A 20,104-nucleotide genomic window follows, 5' to 3' on the forward strand; every position below is an offset into this window, starting at 1 on the left:
AGTGACCATAGGTGTGTGGGTTCATTTCTGGGTCTTCAATTCTGTTCCATTGGTCTATCTGTCTGTCTCTGTGTACCAATACCATGCAGTTTTTATCACTATTGCTCTGTAATACTGCTTGAGTTCTGGGATAGTGATTCCCCCTGAAGTCCTTTTATGGTTGAGGATAGTTTTAGCTATCCTGGGTTTTTTGTTATTCCAGATGAATTTGCAAATTGTTCTGTCTAACTCTTTGAAGAATTGGATTGGTATTTTGATGGGGATTGCATTGAATCTGTAGATCGCTTTTGGTAAAATGGCCATTTTTACTATATTAATCCTGCCAATCCATGAGCATGGGAGATCTTTCCATCTTCTGAGGTCTTCTTCAAATTCTTTCTTCAGAGGCTTGAAGTTCTTATTGTACAGATCTTTTACTTGCTTGGTTAAAGCCACACCGAGGTATTTTATATTATTTGGGACTATTATGAAGGGTGTCGTTTCCCTAATTTCTTTCTCGGCTTGTTTCTCTTTTGTGTAGAGGAAGGCTACTGATTTATTTGAGTTAATTTTATACCCAGCACTTTTGCTGAAGTCGTTTATCAGGTTTAGTAGTTCTCTGGTGGAACTTTTAGGATCACTTAAATATACTATCATATCATCTGCAAATAGTGATGTTTTGACTTCTTCTTTTCCAATCTGTATCCCCTTGATCTCCTTTTGTTGTCTGATTGCTCTGGCTAGAACTTGAAGAACTATATTGAATAAGTAGGGAGAGAGTGGGCAGCCTTGTCTAGTCCCTGATTTTAGTGGGATTGCTTCAAGTTTCTCTCCATTTAGTTTAATGTTAGCGACTGGTTTGCTGTATATGGCTTTTACTATGTTTAGGTATGGGCCTTGAATTCCTATTCTTTCCAGGACTTTTATCATGAAGGGGTGTTGAATTTTTTCAAATGCTTTCTCAGCATCTAATGAAATGATCATGTGGTTTTTTCTTTCAGTTTGTTTATATAATGGATCACGTTGATAGTTTTCCGTATATTAAACCATCCCTGCATGCCTGGGATAAAGCCTACTTGATCATGGTGGATGATTGTTTTGATGTGCTCTTGGATTCGGTTTGCCAGAATTTTATTGAGTATTTTTGCGTCGATATTCATAAGGGAAATTGGTCTGAAATTCTCTTTCTTTGTTGGGTCTTTGTGTGGTTTGGGTATAAGAGTAATTGTGGCTTCATAGAAGGAATTTGGTAGTGCTCCATCTGTTTCAATTTTGTGGAATAGTTTGGATAGTATTGGTATGAGGTCTTCTATGAAGGTCTGATAGAATTCTGCACTAAACCCGTCTGGACCTGGGCTCTTTTTGGTTGGGAGACCTTTAATGACTGCTTCTATTTCGTTAGGAGTTATGGGGTTGTTTAACTGGTTTATCTGTTCCTGATTTAACATCGATACCTGGTATCTGTCTAGGAAATTGTCCATTTCCTGCAGATTTTCAAGTTTTGTTGAATATAGGCTTTTGTAGTAAGATCCCAATGATTTTTTTGAATTTCCTCTGATTCTGTAGTTATGTCTCCCTTTTCATTTCTGATTTTGTTAATTTGTACACACTCTGTGTCCTCTTATTAGTCTGGCTAAGGGTTTATCTATCTTGTTGACTTAATCAAAGAACCAACTTTTGGTTCTGTTGATTCTTTCTATGGTCCTTTTTGTTTCTACTTGGTTGATTTCAGCTCTGAGTTTGATTATTTCCTGCCTTCTACTCCTCCTGGGTGTATTCGCTTCTTTTTGTTCTAGAGCTTTTAGGTGTGCTGTCAAGCTGCTGACATATGCTCCTGTTTCTTTCTGCAGGTACTCAGAGCTATGAGTTTTCCTCTTAGCACAGCTTTCATTGTGTCCCATAAGCTTGGGTATGTTGTACCTTCATTTTCATTAAATTCTAAGAAATCTTTAATTTATTTCTTTATTTCTTCCTTGACCAGGTTATTGTTGAGTAGAGCATTGTTCAACTTCCAAGTATATGTGGGCGTTCTTCCCTTATTGTTATTGAAGACCAGCTTTAGGCCGTGGTGGTCTGATAGCACGCATGGGATTATTTCTATCTTTCTGTACCTGTTGAGGCCCGTTTTTTGACCAATTATATGGTCAATTTTGGAGAAAGTACCATGAGGAGCTGAGAAGAATGTATATCCTTTTGCTTTAGGATAGAATGTTCTATAAATATCTGTTAAGTTCATTTGGTTCATGACTTCTCTTAGTTTGTCTACGTCTCTGTTTAATTTCTGTTTCCATGATCTGTCCATTGATGAGAGTGGGGTGTTGAAATCTCCTACTATTATTGTGTGAGGTGCAATGTGTGATTTGAGCTTTAGTAAGGTTTCTTTTACGTATGTAGGTGCCCTTGTATTTGGGGCATAGATATTTAGGATTGAGAGTTCATCTTGGTGGATTTTTCCTTTGATGAATATGAAGTGTCCTTCCTTATCTTTTTTGATGACTTTTAGTTGAAAATCAATTTTATTCAATATTAGAATGGCTTCTCCAGCTTGCTTCTTCCGACCATTTCCGAAAGTTTGTGTTCAAGGGGAGTAGAATACTAAGGATTCTGAGCATTGAAAAGGGAGTGAAACCAGCCACAGCAGAGGAGGACCTTTATTGTCCTTTGTTCCCAACAGGAAAAACAGGGAATGTGAATATAGGGCAAGCTTGGTGTAGGTTTGCTGGAGGGGAACTGAAAGCATTCTTCATGCTTCTTCTTCTTCTTTGTAATTATTACATCTTACTTTGATTGTGTTTACTTTTTTTATTTGTGATAATGTGGTTTTGCTTCCCTGCCCAGACTTTAGATTGATGCTGTCCTCTGCCTTGGCTTCCTGAGTGACTCTCCAGGCCTCTGCTACTTCACCCCACTGTCTTAGCTGTAGTAGATTTCAGTAATTAAGGAGAGAAGATACGGTTAGAGTTTTGGGAAGAGAAGATGTGAAATAGTTGTGCTAAGGTGAGAAAATTAAGGAAAAATCATGGATTAGGACAGTGGTACAGCCAACCAACCAGGTTAGATTATTTTTCTCCAGCATTACTTAGGTACAGGCATTTAAAAAAAGCAAGTGAGCAGAAGTAAAGTTGGATTTTTCTCTCGTAGAAGTTAGAATGGCTCATGCAGTTAAGAACACTGGCTGGGATTGGGATTTAGCTCAGTGGTAGAGCGCTTGCCTAGCAAGCACAAGGCCCTGGGTTGGGGTCCCCAGATCTGAAAAAAAAAAAAAAAAAAAAAAAAAAAAAAGAACACTGGCTGTTCCTTCGGAGGTCCTGAGTTCTCAGAAGTGACTAGTTTTATAAATTTGTTAACAAAATAATTGGTTAAAGATTATTTATCATCAAGTTAACATTGAACCTCAGAACTTTTAGCCAAAGTGAAATAGACATACTAATTTTCACATTAAATTTCAAGATGGTAGAAATTAGTGATAAATTTTCATTTAGTCAAAAACATTTGGTAAGAGCATTAATATATAGCCTATTTTCTCCCTTTCCTGGCCAAACAGGGTGTTCTTTCTCCATTACTGGTGTTTGTCAGAATTTATTTATATACTTGCACTGTGATCAAAACAGCCATCAGGTGTATCTTTATAAAGGATACTGGGGCTGAAGAGATAGCTGAATAGTCAAGAATATGCCCAGCTCTTGTAGAGGTCTGAGTTTGGTTCCTAGCAATGCTACAACCTGCTGTATCTGCAGCTCCAGGGATCTGGCCTCCAAGAATACCATATATATATATATATATATATGCCATACATAACACATATGTGCATGAACAGAAGTTAGTAATTAGAGGATTTTACCCCTCAACCTTCTTCTTTCTTCCTTAGCATAGGAGAGTGCAGTGAGCACTAAACTGAGCAAATGATCTTTGTATGCCTCTTAGGAATTCTACTTTTTATAACCATTTAAATGACACATACGTGTGCACACTCTGATGCAGTATTTAGTTCCTAAAATTTTCTCTTTTTATACCATAAAACACAAAATAAATATATAGTACTTCATTTACCCAAAGAAATCTTTAGGATTTTTTTTTTATAGACAGCCATGTTTCTTCATTTCTTTTTGAAAGAGAAATAATACCACACTAATCTTGTTGAATGGCAATTCCAGTTCAATTTGTCTGAGTTGTAGGTCTGAAAGAACTAACTAAATTTTCAAATGGTTCTTTAGTTCAAGTCAGAAGAACCACTGTTAACGACTCCTGAAAGGTTTCAAATGCCATTATGATTTGCTTGTTTCATTTAAGAAAAAACAAATTTGAATTTTTTAGTTCAGGTTTCTAGAACATGATGTTATAATGCTGTACACTGAGTAAATTTATAGAGTAAAGATTTGTTCAGTGCAAAGTTCCAGAGACTGGGAGGTTCAGAGTTAAGGTATGGCATCTGGTGAGATCTTTCTCTCTGGTAAGGACTGAGAGCAGAGTCCAGAACCTATGCCTCACATGGGTTGAGGAACTCATATAAGGTGGCCAAACTGACCCAGTGTTGGGATAAGTCAGTAAACCTATGAACAGTTTCACTTATTAAAATGGCTTAATCCATGGATGAAGAGAGCACCAGTGACCTAATGACCAGGGGCCACACCTCTTAATACCTCCTATTAGGAATTGAATTTCAACATGAATGTTAATGGAAACATAATACCAAATTATATGTAAAGTGATTAGTTTCATAGGAAGATTGGGACATTTTAAATTTGTTTTAAACAAAATTTGTTTGTAGAAGATATAGAAGGGTCACATGGTGATGATTTTAAGATGCATGGAAAAGTTCTGTATTTTAATTGTGGTGAGGATCTTATTTTTGATTTTAGTTCTAAGTATGGTTGTACTCATTATTCAAATCCATGCAAATTGATCCATTCTTATTGCCTGTACAAGCCTCAAGTCCAAGTGGATCAAGGACCTCCACATAAAACCAGAAACACTGAAAGTAGCAGAAGAGAAAGTGGGGAAGTGCCTTGAACATTTCAGCATAGGGGACAATTTCCTGAACAGAACACCAATGGCTTATGCTCTAAGATCAAGAATTGGCAAATGGGACCTCATAAAACTGCAAAGCTTCTGTAAGGCAAAGGACATAGTCAATAGGACAGAACGGCAACCAAAAGATCTTTACCAAACCTATATCCAATAGAGAGCTAATATCCAATATATACAAAGAACTCAAGAAGTTATACTCCAGAGAATCTAATAGCCCTATTAAAAAATGGGGTACAGAGCTAAACAAAGAATTCTCAACTGAGGAATGTCGAATGGTCACGAAGCACCTAAAGAAATGTTCAACATCCTTAGTCATCAGGAAAATGCAAATCAAAATAACCCTGAGATTTCACCTCACACCAGTGAGAATGGCTAAGGTCAAAAACTCAGGTGACAGCAGATGCTGGTGAGGATGTAGAGAAAGAGGAACACTCCTCCATTGTTGGTGGGATTGCAAGCTGGTACAACCACTCTGGAAATCAGTCTGGCAGTTCCTCAGAAAATTGGGCATAGTCCTATCTGAGGACCCAGCTATACCTAACTCCTGGGCATATACCCAAAAGATGCTCCAACATATAACAAGGACACATGCTCCACTATGTTCATAGCAGCCTTATTTATAATAGCCAAAACCTAGAAAAAAGCTCAGATGTCCTTCAACAGAGGAATGAATACAGGAAATGTGGTATATTTACACAATGGAGTAATACTCAGCTATTAAAAACAATGACTTCCTGAAATTCTCAGGCAAAATGGATGGAAAATATCATCCTGAGTAAGGTAACCCAATGAGAAAAGAACACACATGGTAAGCACTCACTGATAAGTGGATATTAGCCCCAAAGTTTGGAATACCCAAGATACAATTCATAGACCACATGAAGCTCAAGAAGAAGAGAGCCCAAAGTGTGGATGCTTCAGTCCTTCTTCAAAGAAGGAACAAAATACTCACAGGAGTAAATATGGAGACAAAGTGTGGAGCAGAGACTGAAGGAAAGGCCATTCAGAGACTGCCACACATGGGGATCCATCCCATATACAGTCACCAAACCTAGTCACTATTAGGGATGCTAAGAGGTGCATTGCTGTCAGGAGCCTGATATAGCTGTCTCCTGAGAGGCTCTGCCAGAGCCTGACAAATACAGAGGTAGATGCTTGCAGCCAACCATTGGACTGAGAATGGGGTCCCCAATAGAGGAGTTAGAGAATGGACTGAAGGAGCTGAAGTTATTTGCAACCCTATAGGAAGAACAACAATATCAACCAACCAGACCCACCCAAGTTCCCGGGGACTAAACCACCAACCAAAGATTATACATGGAGGGATCCATGACTCTAGCTGTATATGTAGCAGGAGATGGCCTTGTTGGGCATCAATGGGAGGAGAGGCCCTTGGTCCTGTAAAGGCTGGATGCCCCAGTGTAGGGGAATGCCAGGATGGGAAGGCAGGAGGGTGGGTAGGTGAGGGAGCACCCTTATAGAAGCAGGGGGAAGGAGGATGGGATAGTGGGTTTCTGGAGGGGAAACTGGAAAGGGGATAATGTTTGAAATGTAAACAAAAAAATCCAATAAAATAAAATAACAAAAATAAAATAGATGTGTTAAGTACAATCATTCTAATCATTGTAATTTAATCATTGTAATGATTAAAAATCAATATAATGTAAATACTGTTAAAATAGTTCTTATACTATATTAGTTAGTGAATGTTGACATAAAAAGTTAGTAATAGGATGAAAAGGTCCATAGAGGACTGATGGTATAGCTTAGTTATAGGGCGCATGTTAGTATGAGAGAGACTGGGGACACTCCACCCCACCCCCATCCTACCCTCCACCAAAAAAAGGGAGTGGGGAGAAAGAAAATAAAAAATACTGGTGCATTTTTTTCTTTCCTGAATGTTTCCATCAGGTCATTGTTTGAATCCATTGATATGAAACTCAAAAGACCCTGACTAATAAAGTCATAAGCAAGCACATTTTAAAAAGAGCTTCATTTTCATTTGTGTTCACAAAACCATTCATCAGACTGAGTTTTATACTCTGTAACTAACAATTCAGGACCACAATTATTCACCCATAATTAGCATATATTCCCAGTATTGTGTTGGTTTATTAGGGAGTGATGGAAGCAATAAAGGGATTGCTCTTAGCATTTTCTGTCTTAGCATTCTGATAGCTTAAATATATTACTTGGTTTTGATAAGCTTTGAACTAGGTTTTATCTCTTTTTATAGATGAGGAAATCCAGACTTGAGAAAACTAAGTACTTGGTTCAAGTCATTCATCTGGTAAGAAATTTTAATTTTTATACTCAGGATATGTTGACTAATATGTTCGAGGCTCTATTTTCTGTTGTATTTTTATGCTCTGGGTTTCTATAAATTGTCCTTTTATTAAATACTTTTTGGGTTGTTTATTTGTACTTCTTTGACTGGGTCTTGCTCACTGGGTAGACTTGCCTAGCCTAGAACTCACTGTGTAGACCAGGATGGCCTTGAACTCATAGAGCTCCACCTACTGGGATTAAAGGACCTCTTACCAAGCCTGACTCTTGCATTAAATATTTGGTGTAGTGGAGTTTGTTTTGTTTTGTTTCTACGCTAGACTCTTTCGTGGGAAGAGGCTTGTCATAGGTTTTCTTGACACAACATGGGAAATATTATGTGTGTGTGTGGTTTAAGCCAATATTGTTATGACGTGTAGGGACATACTATGCTAATAGACTGTGATGAGATAAACACAAAGGTGGAAGTAAATACCTAAAAATCTTTATGGCAGTTTAACTGTATTACAAGAGCTGACCGCATGTATGCGTAGCTGATAAATTGGGAAGAAACCTAGTCCTTAATTACAATTAGCTTGAGAAATACTCACTTAAGTAAACTTAAAATATGGAGAAAAATACTAAGAACTGAAATTTGTATTGCATGTTAGGTTAGAAAGTGGCATACCTGTTTATGTTCTAATGTGTGATTAATTTTATAGTCAGCCCACTGAGGAAGCTGGACCTAGTGGTTAATTTATATCTATAAGTCCAGTGCACAAGGGAGTGCTGAGCAGGAAAGCATCCTGGCCTGCACAGTTTCATTCTGGCCTCCACATGCATACGCATGTATGAGCATCTACACAACATGCCTGAACATCATCAGCACATATGTGTATTCCCCCCAACATCCACTAAATAAAACTACATTTGCATTTTCCTTACGATTCTTTTTTTATTTATAAGTGTGTGCACATGCCTATGGGTGCCAGTGGAGGTCAGATGGTGTCCGATCTCCTAGAGTTACAGCCAGCTGTGAGCAGCCTGATGCGTGCTGGCGCCAGAGCCTAGTCCTCCAGGACAGCGAGTGCTCGGAACTGCTGAGCACCTTTCCAGCCTTTCTTCTGTCGTTACCCATTATTAAAAGGCATGGCTTTGTTTTAGTATGCCACATTTCTTTTTATCAAAAGCACATTGTTTTGTATATGGTAGTGGTTGAATTTTTGAAAATGTTAGACTAAATTAAATATGATTTAAAAATTTAAATCATATGGCTCATGATAGACATATCTTCACTCATCAAAACCAGAATTATGAGAGCTCTTGAAAGCAAATTCATATGAAAACTGAATATTTTATAAGAAAAACTGCAAATATTTACACATATTCTATTATGAAAAGATAGATTACATATACATAGCCAATAAGTAAGTTAAATAGATCCAAAAAAAAAAAAAAAAGATTGTCAGAGCTTGAGACTCAAAATGATTCCTAATGGTTTTTATTTTGGTTTGACTTTGATTTCACACAAGGTATTATTCTTCAACTCACACACACTCTCTCTCTCTCTCTCTCTCTCTCTCTCTCTCTCTCTCTCTCTCTCTCTCTCTCTCTCTCTCTCTCTGTGTGTGTGTCTCTCTCTCTCTCTGCTCCTGTGTGTGTGTGTGTGTGTGTGTGGTTGTTGTTGTTGTTGAGACAGCATCCCTGGATGGCCTAGAACTTGCCAAGTAGCCAAGGATTCATCCATCTGTCTCCACGTTCTCAGTGCTGGAATTACAAACACGTAATACTGCACCAAGCTTTTTAAAATGTAAAATGGCGTGCTGGTGTGTGAGTGGGATCTGAGTGTGTACAGGTGTGTGGAGATCAGGACAGCAGTAAGATGTCTTACTCAGCTGCTTTTCTACTAATTTCATAAGATAGGCTCTCTCATTTGAACTGGAGTCAAGGTTTCAGCCAGAATGGCTGGCCAAGGAACCCACAGGATCTGCCTGTGGTCACTCTTAATGCAACACTGGGGTCATAGGCACACTCTACCATGACCAACTTTTACTTAAGTCCTGAGGCTCCAAACTCAGGTTGATAATTGCATATCAAGCCCTTCATTCCTCGGATGTCCACTGCCTGGCTTTTTTTTTTTTTTTTTTGGGTTTTTTTTTATTTATATTTCAAATGTTATCCCCTTTCCTGGTTTACCATCCATAAACCCCCTATCCATCCCCCCTTCCCCTTCTTCTATAAAGGTATTCCCCCACCCATCCACCCACCCCTTCCCACCTCCTACTTTGACATTCCCCTACACTGAGGGGTACAGCCTTGGCAGAACCAAGGGCTTCTCCTCCCATTGGTGCTCTGCAATATATGCACCTGGAACCATGGATCTGTCCATGTGTACTCTTTGGATGGTGGTTTAGTCCCTGGGAGCTCTGGTTGGTTGGCATTGTTCTTATGGGGTTGCAGATCCTTTCAGCTCCTTCAATCCTTTTTCTAACTCCTCCAATGGGGACCCCATTCTCAGTTCAGTGGTTGGCATTTGCCTCTGTATTTGTCATGCTCTGGCAAAGCCTCTCAGGAGACAGATATATCAGGCTCACTTTACATCACCCTCACTGACCCTCTCCTAGTCGCTCCTTCCCGAAATCTTTACCCCATTCCCTGGTTCCCTTCTCCTCTGAGCAGGTGGGTGTCCCCTTGGGTATCCCCCTACCCTGGCACATCAAATCTCTGCAAGGTTACATTGCCTGGCTTTTTGACGTGGGTTCTGGGAATCTCAGGTCTTCATTCTTACAAGACAATCACTTTACCACCTGAGCTGTCTCTCTCTACCTTCTAGATTTTTTTTTACCTGATTCAACCTTAAATTTGAATACATTAGTTACAAGTGCCACAAATTTAGCTGATTATTAATGATTAGCTTTTTTATAACATATAAAAGTTTGTTTGAAAAACACATCTATTGAGTCTTAAAAATTGTATTATCCCTCTGCTTATTGATAAATGACTCCTATTTTCATGTGTAGGAATTGCTACTAAATTGTTTCTCAGGTTAACCTTCTACATACACTGAATATTGATTGTGTATCTTCAAAAATAAATGTGTTCTATCTTAAGCTGGAAATCTCTTCCTGTCAGCAAAACTTATGCATGTGCTTTATTTACTCCTTTTCCTGCTAATGCAGCACACTGTTAGATTTACTTATTAGAATTTATTGTAGTACATGCATATGCCTTCAGGAAATCTAATGCATTCCCATTCTGTTCACTGGAAAACAAAACTTGGAATGCTTTAGTTATGCTCATCCCAGGAGTACCCTTATCATTGTAGAGGTTTTGTTATACACGAGGTCTTAATTATGGCTGTGTTTTCATGTCTTGCTTTTTATTTTTCATCTCAAGCATATTGGTGTGTGTATGCTTATGGTTGTTTTCTAAAATGTGAGATGAAACATGCCTGCAACCTCAGCTGCTTGGGACAATGAGGCAGGAGGGTCACAGGTTTGAGGCCAGTGTGAGTAACATAGCAAGGCCCTGTCTCAGTATAAATTTTCAAAAGGGATGAGGTACATCTCTGCAGTTGAGTATTACAGGGGAAGCCCTGCTCTGTCAGTACTGAGGGAATGGAAACCACAGATTGCCAACAAGACAGCTTGCATAATATTTCACTTATTTCTCCTTTTAACTAGCAAGTCACATGGGTGTGAGTCTCAGAGATCTCATTCTTGTAGTTTTGTACTGTATATCTGCATAGTTTCTTTGTGGATATGTCTGCTCACATATTTTGTCCACTTTAAACTTCCTTGTATTGAAGAGGAGTTTTTTTTATATACCAGTTCAAGAACTTGGTCAGATATAGTGAAAATAGATGCCCCCCCATTCTCTTTTCATTTTCCTTATGGTATTTCTTGCCCCACAGGTTTAAAATATCAGTACAGTAGGATTTATTTTTCTTTGGTTGCTTTTTTTACTATTATTTCTTAGAAGGCTGTTTACCTCTAGGTCATGAAATTTTGCTTCTATATTTTCTTCTAAAAATTTTATAATTCTACATGTCATATTTAAATCTATCATCTTTTTAAGTTAATCTTGTACAAATTTGAGGAAGGAGTCAAATTCAGTTATAAGTATTATATGAGTTATATTTAAAAGATTATTGAAGAAATTTTTTTTACTCCATCAAACTGTTTTAGCAGTCTGTGAGGCCTATTCTTTGACCTTCCTAGAGGCCCAGAATCCAGCTGGTAAGGAAAGATGCAGAGAGAAGTTAGGGTAAAAATGTAAAAACTGGAAGAGACCTATACTTACTTCAATTAAATTCTTATTAATTATCTATTGTGGCATAACAAATAACCCTCAAATTCAGTGGCACATGCGAGAACACTTTCTGTTATACATCAAATACAGGTATTTGAAAGACTTAGCTATGTGTATTACTGATTTAGGAATCTCTTATAGAATGATATCCAAGTGTCAATTGCGTCTGCACTCAAATCCAGACTTAGCTGATAGCAGAGGAGCTATCTAAAATGGCTCACTCCCATGGTGGTGACACAAAGCCTCAGTTCCTCATTATGGGTTCAACTCCTAAGTGTCTTCATGATATGGCAGCTGGCTTGTCCCAGAGCTAAGTTATCTAAGAGTCTTTGGAAGCTGAAGTGCTTTTTGTGACCTATTGAGTGCTGCCATTATCTCTTCTGCCTACTGTTATCATTAAATTTGAGTCTAAACGAGGGACTGGAGCACTAAGCACACTCTTAAAAAGGAATATCATGGAAATTGTGGCTGTGTTTGAACTATCATATATTCTTGTCCATTATACCCAGAGTCAGTACTGATCCTAAGTAGCTGGTGGTCCTTCATACTAGATGCCCATTATTAGTTAATACAATGAATCTTTAAAACCAGGTGTTTTTAGTTGCATCCATTTTTCCTTCGAATTTCATGAAGTCATTGTTTTTAATGATTGAGTAGTACTCCATTGTGTAGATGTACCACATTTTCTGTATCCATTCCTCTGTTGAAGGACATCTGGGTTGTTTCCAGCTTCTGGCTATAATAAATAAGGCTGCTATGAGCATAGCAGAGCATGTGTCTTTGTTATATGTTGGAGCATCTTTTGGGTATATGCCCAGGAGTGGTATAGCTGGGTCCTATATCCAATTTTCTGAGGAATCTCCAGACTGATTTCCAGAGTAGTTATACCAGCTTACAATCCCACCAGCAATGGAGGAGTGTTCCTCTTTCTCCACATCCATGGAGGGACCATGGCTCTAGCTGCATATGTAGCAGAGGATTGCCTTATCTGATATCAGTGGGAAGGGAGACCCTTGACCCTGTGAGGGCTCAATGCCCCAGCATAGGGGAATGCTAAGGCAGTGAGGCAGGAGTGGGTGGGTTGGTGGGGGAGCTCCCTCATAGAAGCAAGGGGAGGGGGATGAGATAGGGGGTTTGTAGAGGGGAAACCAAGAAGAAGGATAACATTTGAAATATAAATAAATAAAAAATCAATAAATATATATGTATATATATAAGATAATAAACTATTGAAAATATTTAAAAAAATAAAATAATACAGATTTTTTTCCCTTTGGTTTTTCTTTTCTTTTTTTCATTCCTATATCCTTGATATGTCCAATCTAAACATTTTTACTAGATTTTGCTATCAAAATAGAAGAGGCTATATACAGAATTTTTTATCAACAAATGTGGCAGAAATAACATGAAGTAATCAAAATTTTTCTTTTTATATGCCTAAATAAAATGCCCGTTTTCCACTTTGAATATTAATATTACCCTATATACTGACTAGAATTTTGAATGCTTCTGTTGTAAAGTTAGTCATTTGTTTTGTAATGAGACTTCATGAACCCTCTTCCATCCTTTCCTTTGTAATCTTGGTTTCTCTGGAATCTCTTGTAGGGAAGGACTTTGCATGACTTTGGAACTGGTCTCTAGTAGAACACGGTGGGAGAATGAACACAGAAGAGCTAGAGTTACTGAGTGACTCCAAATACAGAAACTATGTAGCTGCAATTGACAAAGCGCTAAAGAATTTTGAATACTCCAGTGAATGGGCAGATTTGATATCAGCACTTGGAAAACTCAACAAGGTATGCTCTTCTCATCCATTATCCAGTTAGTAAAAGGAATGAAAGTCAGAAATCTGTTTATGCCTGTTTACAGATTTAGCTAAATCTTGAAGTAAAGACTATAAAATGTAACTGAACTTCAGCTTTCATAAATGGCATTCTACTTCATGAGTTCATGCCTGTGTGTCAGGCACACTACTAACACCTCAGCAGTTCTTATTCAAAGAAACAGTAGCACTAAAAGACACTAGTGGTAGCAGCAGGAGTAGTAGATTAAGTATCATTATTACTGGTACCTGTAACAGCAGGGACTGAGAAATATGTGTGATACTGTAAGAGTAAATTTTTGTAATTGAGCATCAGATGAAGTTCTGGAGTTCCTGGCACCAAAACAAAAAGCTGTAAATAGAAAGTAATAACTTCAATTTCCTTTCCTAATGGTGTAAGTGCAGCAACAAGACACACTTTATACCTAGGCAAGCCTAGGTACAAATCAGTACTTTTTACAAAGGAAGTTTTAAACATAGTCCCTAAGCCTTATAACTTGACTTGGAATGAGCCTTCTTTCATAGTCTGATTTTAATCAAGTGCCTATAGAAAGGCCACTCACTGATCAGCTCTCAGCTTCCTGTTTTGACCCAATTTTGTTCTAATTTCAGTCAAACTTTTCTTTCTTCACACACATAGTTTTAATATGATTATTGTTCTTAATGATTGTAGATGCCTCTAAATGATGGAAAAAGAATACATTCACAGTAACTGTTGTAACATCAAACAGTTTCTCCTGTCATTATTTGGAAAGAAATTTTAACATACATAGCAAGGAAAATAGATTGCAAGATCATTACCCTACGAGTATAAGGAAAAAGATTTTCATTTCCACTGGACAAAGGGTTTATCTTAAAATGGCACACACGAGCTTCTGTGCGGTAATATTTACCGCAACATACAGGTACTTCCAACATTTACTGTGTGAGCTTTGAAAACTTCATCTCTCCAATATCCCGAGAAATATGGCTTCCTTTCAGGAGCTAGGGTTTTTGTCCTGCTGAAAGATTGCTAAGAGTCCCATTTTGAAGGCCATTTGGGAACAATTTTCAACAGCAATTCTTTGAATTATGGGCATGATTTAGACCAATTAAGAACATAATTAGCTTCTTATACATTAATCAGTATTAATGAAAACATTTTTATATCTAAATGACAAAAAATAAGATGATAAGATTTTAGATGATACTAATTTTAAAAATGGTAAAACAACCTATGCAGATATATACAGAGAAAGACATGCACATGCAGACATACATGGATGTATCTATTTGTTTACGTAGTCAAAACATGTTTTGTAGTCAAAATATATTTTGGTATAAATCTAGTAACTGGGCACTCTACTGCTGACTTCTCCACTATATTGCCTCCGACAGTCAGTTTCTTTTGCACACATTCTCTCGTGCTCACACCTACCTCCCTCCCCCCCCCCCCCCTCTCTCTCTCTCCCCTCCATTCCCTCCCTCTCCATAAACCATCCTCAGTGGGGGACCCATGATTTTTCTGCATCATGACAGTAAAGGTTTGCAAAATTCTGTGCCTTTATTCTCTACATATTTTGTACAAATTATTATTTCATTAAATATATATTTCTGTTAACATATAATAGTTATGTTTTAACAATATAATCTTTTTCAATTTTTTAATTTCAAATGTATGCTGATAAAGTTTTAAAAAAATTCCATAATAATTTTTATAAAGAAATAGTAATAAAATGAGACATTTTTCTGTTTCACTAAAATTATTTTGTTCAAGGTTTTACAAAATAATGCCAAGTACCAGGTAGTACCCAAGAAACTGACCATAGGCAAGCGCCTAGCTCAATGTCTGCACCCAGCACTACCAGGCGGAGTTCATCGGAAAGCACTTGAAACATATGAAATCATCTTCAAAATCATTGGCCCTAAGCGCCTTGCCAAAGATCTTTTCTTATATAGGTAAGAGTAATTTTATTAATTATATACAATATAAAATATATTTTTAGCTAGGTGGGGTGATACATGCCTTTAGTCTCAGCACTCAGGAGGCAGAGGTAGGCAGATATCTGAGTCTGAGGCTAGCCTGGTCTATATAGCTAGTTCAGACCATCCAAGACTGCATAGTAAGACGGTTTCCAATATATATTTGTATATATGTCTAAACTGTTTGACCTTTCTACAATACAATAAAAAATTTGAAAAATTGTTTCTTATGTAAATGTCAAATATTTGAATTCAGTGTTTTAGAAAAATGTAAAACCTTTCTCAAATTGTGTTTCTCTCTTAGCATGCATAAAAGTTGTCATTCAAAACTGTTGACACTAATTAGGCATTGTACCTTTGTAAGGTTGACAGATAGCCTGGGGAAACATACTTTATTTCTTAGTAGCGCTAACGTCATAAACCATCCTTTGACCATTCTTTCCTTTATTGTCTTTTACCACCCTTTCCTCGTCCACCCCAACTGGACATCTGCCATTTCTTAGGGCTCTCTTGGTTCTGGCACTGCTTATGGCCATACCGTGTGCATCTGAAGTGTATATCGTGACGCTATGAGGTGCACACTCTAATGAAGCAGATTCACATACCCCTCATTGCATGGACCTCTGGACCTTTCTTGCTTTGACTTTTAATCTGCATCTCCATATTTCCTCCCATGCCTGATAGCCTTGGTTTGTTTCATATACACTGAATTCAAATCGATGGCACAAGTGCCAGCCCTAGCTTTAAACTCTTGGCTTAGTCATGACGCGTGTGTATCTTTTAAAGCCACTAAAACTCGACCTATTTAAAAATAAATCTCCCCTTCCAATAAACACTCCCTTCATTGTACTAAAGGTCTGTAAAAGGTACAACCATCAGTCCCTTTCCACGAGCCTTAAATGTGAGTTGCACACCTTGTTAACCCTGTCCATATTCTTCTACTTCCTGTGCAGGCAGGCTCCCTGGAAGTAAGGTTGTCAAACTAATTGTTCTTGGACCACTTGTTTTTAACTCTTTGTACCCTCATTTACAAAAATGGAAATGATACTATTCATAATATACAGACAGTTCTTACAACAGTGTGCCCAGTAACCTACACAGAGCATCTGTCTACCTCACTGGTGCCTGCCATTTCAAATGAGCATTTAAACCGTTGGAGCCTCTGTCCTTAGCTTCGTTTTTTGTTTGTTTGTTTGTTTTATGTATATGAGATTATTTTAGTTATTTAATGTATATGAATACACTGTACACTGTAGCTGTCTTCAGACACACCAGACATCCCATTGCAGATGATTGTGAGCCACCATGTGGTTACTGGGATTTGAACTCAGGACCTCTGGAAGAGCAGTCAGTGCTCTTAACTATTGAGCCATACCTCCTGCCCTGTCCTTAGCTTCTTATACTCTGTTCTTCACATAGTATTAGAATGATCCTTTTTCAAAGACATTAAAGAAATTATGTCATGTATGTCTTCTAAGATTTCATGTACTGGGTTGATACAAGTAATCTCAAATGTAGATCCAACTCAGAACATAGATCATCTGTGTGAGTGTCAGTTTTGTGAAGATTCTTCTCCATTGGCAAACTCTTCAGTGGACTTCAGCTGGCCATTCTCTAGGCCAGCTCAGTCCTTACATTGTCTTTCTATAGACACTATCAGGTCTCACAGTTGACAAGTCACTAAGACTGCTTCCAGTACTAACACTATGAGCAAGTCCAGGCCTCCAGGCCTCCCATCATGTTGGGAGACACATTGTGGTCTATACAACTCACTGTTTAGATTCAATTAATTTGCTAGAGTAACTCATAGAATTCAGAGAACCATACTCATTGGCTATCATAACAAATATTTTAAAGGACACAAATACACAAATGAAGGAACCAAGGACAGGAGTTTCCTTCCTGATAGAGAACTTCAGTACACCACTTCTTGAGTGTGGATGAGTTCCTGATTATCTCTACATCGTCACGTCCAGAAACTCCTTGAGGTTTCTATGTATACTTCATTGCATAGGCAAGATTAAAGCATGAACAATCATATGGAAACATGATAGGCACACACACAAAAAAAGCTCCGCACGACATTACTTCCTAACAGGTTAGAGGATCATTTTTTAAATGACAATCTTCTGATGGACTGTCAATCAAAGTAGATAAGAGTTTCTTTACAGCTACATCTAAGTCAAAATGGCAGGGAAAGATTAATTTCTACAATCTAGCTCTAGAAAAAGGAAGTCCAGTTTTTATAATCAGGTGTGGGGTAAAGAGAGAGAGAGAGAGAGAGAGAGAGAGAGAGAGAGAGAGAGAGAGAGAGAGAGAGAAACCATTTTCTGAATCCTAAAATGCCATAACAAAAACAAAAGTTTTGTTCTTTGTTTTTGTTTTGTTGTTGTTGTTGTTGTTGTTGTTGTTGATGTAATACATTGGGTTGGAAGCAAAGATGTCAGCAGAGAGCAGAGAAAGACAGAAATTGAGGAGACAGAGTTGTCAATGAGGGTAGCTTCTGGTAAAGGCAGGACATGACCCTAGGCACACAGAAGGCAGTTTCACAAAAACAGAATATGACTACAGCCTCAGGTCAGTGTTCCTAAAATTTTGGGCAGAAAACTACTCAATTGAACTTGACTTCTACTTCCCATATGAAACAAGGAGTAGTTTGAGAGTCTCCATTCATCTTCAAAGCACTACCTGAGTGCAGAACATGGCACACGGGACTTAAACATAGAAATACTGGCAGTTGTGCTCTCCTGTTCCCAATACTCACAAATAGTTTAAACCTAGTACTAAATATTCTAATAGGTACTATTTACTACTTTAGGAAATCAAACTGGGCCTATAATCCTAATCTAATTAGCAGGTTAGTTTCGATTCATTAAGGAACTGACATAAACTGAGAGCTGAATGTTTAAGGATCCTCCAGGGTACCATATGTAAGTAAGAGTGTAGGGATTCTTTGTGAATGGGACAGGCAAAGGCCTGGAGACTACAGAGGGCATGGAAGGCTCTCAAAGGAACAGAATGGGCTGAGTTAGGAGTACATGAATGAAATGAGGGAGTGCACACAGCTTGTACAGTGGATGCAGTAGCCAGAAGGTAGAAATGGTCAAAACTGTGTTGGTAGGAAATCTATGAGACATTTTTCAAGAAAGTTATAACTTCATAGAAGTTTTGGATTCTACCTGAAAAGGTGATGAAAATATGGCAGTCTCTGCTAAGTAATCATAAAGATGAGATAGAAAGAATTTACTCAGGAACTGGCTGCAAGGGAAACCTGAGGAGAGAACATAGCCCGTGGCCGATGGTTGGAGGAGATTTGTTTTGTTTTGTTTTGTTTCATCTGAGACAAGTCTTTTTACATAACCCTGACTGTGGTGTAACTCACTATGTAGACGAGGCTAGCCTTGAACTCACAGAGACCCACCTTCCTCTGCCTCCTGAGTACGGGGCATGCACCACCACACGAGTCTTGGAGGAGACATTTTTACAGTAGGTGCAAACATCACTTCTAGATAGATAGATAGCTATGACCAGCTAATAACAGACACCATATTTTAAAATACTAGTTATGGAGGAGAAAAGGCAGACTCCTAGGAAACATGAGAATTCTTGTTTGGAATTGTGGAATTAAAAGGAGTTTGTGAGGGAAGGTCTCATGGCTCAATGGTAGTGTGTCTGACTCCAGATCAGAAGGTTGTATGTTCAAATCACATCAGGGTCATGTATCTGGGCTGGAGAGATGGCTCAGTGGTTAAGAGCACTGACTGTTTTTCCAAAGGTCCTGAGTTCAATTCCCAGCAACCACATGGTGGCTCACAACCATCTGTAATGAGATCTGATGCCCCCTTCTGGTGTGTCTGAGGACAGCAACAGCGTACTCATAACATTAAAAAAGGATGTGAAACAGCTAAGAAGTATGTGTGTATGAAATTCAGGTGAGAGAACTGGCTTAGTTTAACAGATGTAGAAGTCATTAACAGATAATATTTATTTGCTGTAACCTGTTTCATCAGAATATATGATATACTTGCATATGAATTAATGTTGGTGCTGTTTTACGTCTTCATTTTTTTAACAGTTCTGGGCTGTTTCCTCTTCTTGCCAATGCTGCTATGTCTGTAAAACCAACACTGCTCAGTTTGTATGAGATATATTATCTGCCTTTGGGGAAAACTCTGAAACCTGGTCTCCAGGGATTGCTGACTGGTATTCTTCCTGGCTTAGAAGAAGGATCAGAGTATTATGAGAGGTAATGGTATTTGTTCCTCTTTGGTATTACAAGTTATGAATTAGTCAGAAACCATCCTTAACTGTTTTTTAACATCACAAAATTAATTATTCTAGATGCATCAACATAACACATTAAGATTTCAGTAGCATGGGACTGGAGATATGGCCCAGCAATTAAGAATATTGGTTACTCTTGCAAAAAAAACTAGTTTGGATTCCTAGCACTGAAGTGACAGTTCACAGCTATCTATAACTCTAGTTCCATGGAATCTGATGCCCTCTTTTGGCCTGCCTGGGTACCAGGCATTTGTATAATATTGCATGCATACATGCAGACAAAGCATTCATGCACACATTAAAGAATAAAATTAAAAATTTTTTTTTTTTTTTTTTTTTTTTTTTTTTCGGAGCTGGGGACCGAACCCAGGGCCTTGAGCTTGCTAGGCAAGCGCTCTACCACTGAGCTAAATCCCAACCCCAAAAAATATTATTAATGCTAGAGAGATGATT

The 20,104-nt window shown here is 38.1% G+C and overlaps 1 protein-coding gene across 1 annotated transcript in view; it reads left to right on the top strand.

The window, feature by feature from the left end:
• Positions 1–20,104, top strand: part of Dop1a (DOP1 leucine zipper like protein A) — a 101,455-nt gene that overhangs the window by 15,601 nt on the left and 65,750 nt on the right. The window contains exons 2-5 of the mRNA XM_032909682.1: positions 7,244–7,297; positions 13,189–13,379; positions 15,162–15,343; positions 19,443–19,613. Of these exons, the coding sequence (XP_032765573.1) occupies positions 13,242–13,379; positions 15,162–15,343; positions 19,443–19,613 (491 nt within the window). The 5' untranslated portion in view covers positions 7,244–7,297; positions 13,189–13,241. The remainder of the gene's footprint in view (positions 1–7,243; positions 7,298–13,188; positions 13,380–15,161; positions 15,344–19,442; positions 19,614–20,104) is intronic.

This window comes from Rattus rattus, chromosome 8 (assembly GCF_011064425.1).
Source record: "Rattus rattus isolate New Zealand chromosome 8, Rrattus_CSIRO_v1, whole genome shotgun sequence".
In the NCBI taxonomy this organism is placed as follows: Eukaryota; Metazoa; Chordata; class Mammalia; order Rodentia; family Muridae; genus Rattus; species Rattus rattus.